The sequence below is a fragment of the Oryzias melastigma genome, linkage group LG19, assembly GCF_002922805.2.
Source record: "Oryzias melastigma strain HK-1 linkage group LG19, ASM292280v2, whole genome shotgun sequence".
NCBI classification, from domain to species: domain Eukaryota; kingdom Metazoa; phylum Chordata; class Actinopteri; order Beloniformes; family Adrianichthyidae; genus Oryzias; species Oryzias melastigma.
In genome coordinates this window covers 12,603,863-12,609,425 of record NC_050530.1, presented here as the reverse complement: position 1 = coordinate 12,609,425, position 5,563 = coordinate 12,603,863, and the positions used below count along the sequence as shown (strand labels likewise).

Here is a 5,563-nt window from a genome sequence, read left to right as displayed (position 1 = left end):
GACTGATAGATAGACACATAGATACCAGATATGATAGGGTTTCAAACTGGTGCCCCGCTGGCCATTTGCGGCCACCAAGTCGATATTTTGCGGCCCCTGCCGTAATACCAAAGTTCAAAGTCTACTAAACAATATCTTCTGCATGTCCACGCTTCTTTGATGATAGCTTTGTATTTGCTTTGTGATGTTACAGCTTGCTTTAAGCTTAAGACAGAAAATGGACCAAAGATATAGACAGTGGACGCAAAAACATACCAGTGTGTGAATGGGTGAATAGGTCTGTGACTGTGTAGCGCTTTGGGCCCTCGAAGGAGGGTAGAAAGCGCTATACAAGTATACGCCATTTACCATTTACCATAGTTGCTGTAAATACCATATGGCAGATACCAGGTACTGTAGTTAGATGCCGTATATACCAGATACCTTGGATGCTGTAGATACCAGATACGGTAGATAGATACTGTAGATAGACGATGTATATACCAAATACCTTAGATACCTTACATACCAGATACCATAAATTAACAATAGTAATTTTGCTAATCAATAAAACATTTAGAAATCAGTTATTCAGTTAGACAAGGTGTGCCGTACAGTCAGTCTGCCCCCATAAAGGCTCACTGTTTAAATCTCTTGGTGCCTGTTTTCCACTTGTCATTGTTTCTGCATGAGGTATTTTTTCAACTGTTCCCAATCTTCTTGGACCTGGATCATTTCCCCTTGTGATTATACTTCTCTGTTTCTTTTCTCTATAAGTGACCCCTGTGACATTAGCAACTTTTTCTTTTCCATATCATTGAATGTAACTATTTTTTTCCAGGGAAAAAAATCAGATCTTTAACTGTCTTCATTAGCTTATGTAAAAGGTTAGAAAAAAATCAATCCTTAAAAAACGTAGTGCTTTAATAGAAAACAATCAGGTTTATTACATTTTGATTTTTTTAACATTAACGTTAACCTTAAAACCTTTCATTTTGGAGGGACATTCCTTAGGCTTATATTCCAGAGCAGACGTGCCGTCCTTCAGACCACACCTGAGCTGTCTTAATGAAGCAGAGGGCCAGTGACCTGTTTTCAGTCTAAACCAGACACTTCCTCACCACCTTCTTGCTGACTGGCTTTTTCAATAAACACCGACTTCATTTAGTTTTTCTTCGTGCTGAAGTAGACAGTTGGTCTGTGAGATGAGGAGCAGTGAATGCATTAGAAAGCAAAACTGGAGATGAATTTATTGATGCTTTAAATCGCACTCCGATCATCTTTTGATCTATTGTAAAAGTGTTCCCAGTGGTCTTTTAATTATGATTTATAGACAAAATCCAAAAACTTGGGTCATTTCTGGGACATAGTTTCTGCAGAGTGGCAGGAGTTCATCAGATTTTTGCTTCTGAGTTGTAGAAGGGATTGTTGGAGCAGAGTAAGCCCACCTCGTCTTCCCATTATCCATAAGTTTACAGTCTCTCCTTATACAGCCTCTCACAACCCCAACCTTACATCAGTGGTGCAACAAAAAAGGTGAGCAATACTGGAGCTATCCAGCTATTTTGAGCCAGATTATAGCTCAAATGAGGAAAACAAGACGTAAATGGATCCAGTCGCCTAGTAAAGTGTCAATTGTAGCTTCTATCTCACAACTATAAGCTTTTTAAATGGCGTTTTTTGTCTGATGCTGATTTGAGGGAGGATTTGAATAAAGAAATACTCAGAAATGCAATTTTTTATTTTATTTAGGTTTTAATTTTAAGCTTTATTTAAGCTTTATTTTCTTTATTTTTTGTCTTCTTCTTTATATCATCCATTATCAGAAAAATGCCACATGAACATGTTTAAACTCTAAGATTTTCACTGGAGTGAGTCTTCAAACATAAATCATTTTGATCTGAGAAGGAATTGTAACCTGTAATCATTTAGCCTTTTTTCTTTTAGATTCATGACCTTTTCTGTAATTAGAACTGGGAGTCACTGACAAACTACTGAGCCAATACTATTTACAACCACAATTTTACAGCTTTAAAAGATCATTGAGCAGATAAATTTATTTAATTGTTTTTGTAGAACGAAATTTCTCCAATTGTAAAAAAGCACTTCTCATGTCATTGTTCATCCAAATTGATCATACATGTAAATAATGAAAACCTTATAAGCAATTATTAGAAAATACCTGTTACACTAGCAAAAAAAAATGTATTTCGAAACTTAAGATAATGAATTCTAAATTGATTGATGCACTGAAGAATTTTTATTGCATTTTCAAAGTGAATATTGGCTTGATTTAAATAAGTTAAATTGAAATTAAGAAAAAATCTCACTTGTAACACGAATGAATCATGAATGTTTATTTATTTGGTTTCTATTTTCTCCCTCAGGTAAACTGTTACTACCATGGAGAGGTTCAGGGCCATGACAACTCTGATGTCAGCCTGAGTACCTGCGCTGGGATTAAGTAAGTGTCTCCACTGATGACACAGTAACACTATTGATCTGAAGGCTTTATTCATGCATTGCACTAAAGGTTAGGACGCCTGTAGATTAACACAAAGGAGGAACATACATGTCTAACTGCTCCTTTTTAGTTTATGGGTTGTTGATGGTTTTCCTATAATATATTCTCCAAAACATTTCTAGTGAAATAAATGATTTGGTTTGAACTTTGTAAATCACTAAATCTGTTTTAATCAGTCAACTTTTGAAAATGTATATGTCTAAATAAATGTTCTGGTTTTCAGTGAATTTAAAAAAAATGTCCAAAATGATCAAATATGCAGGCATGTTTTGGAAGTTTTAGTTTATTAAATTTATAAGGCGCTTTAAATTGACCTCAGTCAAACAAGGCGCCCCACATTAAAAGTTCAGAGAGCAATAAAAACACATCTACAATGTTAAAAACAATTCCAGATAAAAAATATAGATAAATTACATTAAAACCATAAAAACATTTGTCCATGTTTTTTTCTGATTTAGACCATTTTAACTCTTGCGTGAGGGATGACTTGTAGTTTATCCAAGCAAATAAATTGGTTTTATTCAAATTTTCAAGCTTAAAATGTTTTTCTTTTGGCTATTCCTTACAAATATATAAAGAAAGGACATGTAAAACCTCTACTAAGCTGTGATGCTTGTTTCAAATACCCAAGAGTTAACAAATTAACTCAAAAACCAGTTCCAAACTTAAGATTTTGTTTCCAGCAATGCTTATTCAGCTGTGTTGTAAAATCTCACACTCATAAGTGAAGCAAAAACTGGGTCAAATTGTCGGGAACAAAAACAATTAAGCCACAGAGATAAGCTGAGTTGACACTGAGTTTATTCTGCTGATTGTGACATGTTGCAATGATTTACACAACCGAGGAGTTGCAGGGTTAGAGACTCTTTGTTTGCAGATGCCAAACAGAAGAAATGACTGTCGGTGTATCGAGGGAGATCTCTAGGAATGTTATGATTAAGCAGCCAAAAGGCTGTGTAGCCCTTCCTGCTGACCTCACTCAAAGCATCTATTTATTTATTTCAGTTTTCCTGAAACCTGTCTGAGCAGTGACAGATCAACTGAACTGTTTTTGACAGAAGTTTATACATGGCCTGACCTGTTTCGCAGAGATAAACAGTCCTCGGCTTGTGTTGGCGGCGCTCGAGCTTTTGGGGATAATTCAGTTTGAGAAGATGTGATTTTGAATTTTGCTCGAGGTGGAAGAAAGTCCCACAGTTTCAGCAAAAGTTACAAAGTCACTTTAAATCACAGAGCAGACGGGTGAAAGAGGAGGTTGAAAAACAAGGAAAGATGGTTTATGTCTAAAAAAATAAGTGGAGCTTGATGTGATGAATGCAAATCACCTCATCATCAAGTGCCAAGGTGAAGAGTTGAAACACCACATGATAAAAACTAATGAGTGTACTCATAAAGCCTCATCCTTTCTGCTTCAAGTCGCAACCACCGCCGAAGCAAATCAGTTAAATTCGTCGTCTCATAGCTGGTGATTTTCCATGAAATGCTGCCGTTGGAGTTATTTGAAACTCTGTGTGCATTTAGGCTTCTTTTTAACAGCCTGTTTTATTTTCTGCAGGGGTTTTATATCTCTCGGAGACAGATCTTATGTGCTGGAACCGCACGCTGATCACTTCGATGGGACTCACAGGATTTACAGAGCAGAGCATCTCAACTTTGTTCCTGGCTCCTGTGGCCACCAGTTCAACGTATCTTCTCCTACCATGCTGTCGAACAGCAGTTCATTCAAGGCCTTCAGATCAAGAGTAAGGCTCTCTGTTTTGCCTTTTATTTATTTATTTTATCATTTTTGCAGGTATTGGACAATATGACTAGGTAATTTTAGCTTTTATGACTGACAGTTACACCTAAATGTGCCTAGCGAAGGGTCTGATCAAGATCTTTTGTAAAAAAAAAAGTGTAAAATTGCATGTGGACAACAAAAGGCTGCTTATAGCTTATAGAAAAAATACCTTCATGTCACCAAACATCATCTAAGCCTTCAAAATAAAACAACCAGAAAGTGTTCAATATAGATATAGCACAAGATATGAGCAAATGTGACTGATGTCTGACAGATAGGGATAAACAACAGAAAATAGTACATAAGGTGCTCAAGATCATCATCTTCTGTCTCTTACAAATGCAGACAAAAAAAAAAATCATGGGCAAAAATCTGTCAAAGGGTATTTTAGTTTGTCTCCCGCTTTACTTCTGCCGTGTGAGTGCAAAATCAGCTGACAGTCAGGTTATACTTCATACAGAAGTGTTCATCTGTTACTATGTCAGTGTTTACAGTCTTACAGATTATACGGTCATATATTAAACACATTCAACTATAAAGTGGATTAATCAAGACAAAAGAGTCAGAGATTAATCAGTCAGTGGGTCAGATTGTAGTATATGTTCCCAATAACTCTAGATCAGAACTTGTTTGTACACATTAGCATGTTAGCATATTTTACAACTTCTGTAACTTCCAAACCTTTTTTGCAACTCTTTAAACATAGACTGATGCCGCTAACACAAATTTTACGGTGACTATGCTAACTCCCAACATTGTTAGTTACACATAAAAAAACACATTCAAGCATAGCTACACATTAGCCGATTTGCATATTTACAAAAACCTTGTTAGCAACACATTAAAAAACACTAGAACAAACATTACGATGACTTTGCTAACTCCTAAGCTATGTCCAAACTCCTTCTCTAATCTTTAACTACTAAAAAACTATGAAGTGCCCTAAATTTTAAAAGAAATTCAGACACCATGCTCACTAATTTTTTTTATTTTTTTTTTATTACTTTTTTAAAATTTTAAAATTTCACAAAGTAAACCCTAATCAATACGAGCATCTTACAACTATTAATGAATCAACTATGTTTTGATGATGAAAATATGGATGCTTTATTTAAAAAAAATACATTTAAATCAATTTTTTTTGCAAAAATTGTCCAAACGAAATGCATTTTGGTCTAAATTTGCGATTATAGTGTGCATTTAATGAGCACTGGTTTTTTGCAGAGACTTCTGGGAAATCACTAGGGCACCCAATTGTAGAATTGTGGATTCAGACAGCA

At 35.4% G+C, this 5,563-nt stretch overlaps 1 protein-coding gene across 1 annotated transcript in view; it reads left to right on the top strand.

The window, feature by feature from the left end:
* LOC112154517 (disintegrin and metalloproteinase domain-containing protein 12) overlaps window positions 1-5,563 on the top strand; it is a 106,732-nt gene that overhangs the window by 63,838 nt on the left and 37,331 nt on the right. Inside the window, exons 5-6 of the mRNA XM_024285519.2 lie at window positions 2,367-2,443; window positions 4,059-4,245. Of these exons, the coding sequence (XP_024141287.1) occupies window positions 2,367-2,443; window positions 4,059-4,245 (264 nt within the window). The remainder of the gene's footprint in view (window positions 1-2,366; window positions 2,444-4,058; window positions 4,246-5,563) is intronic.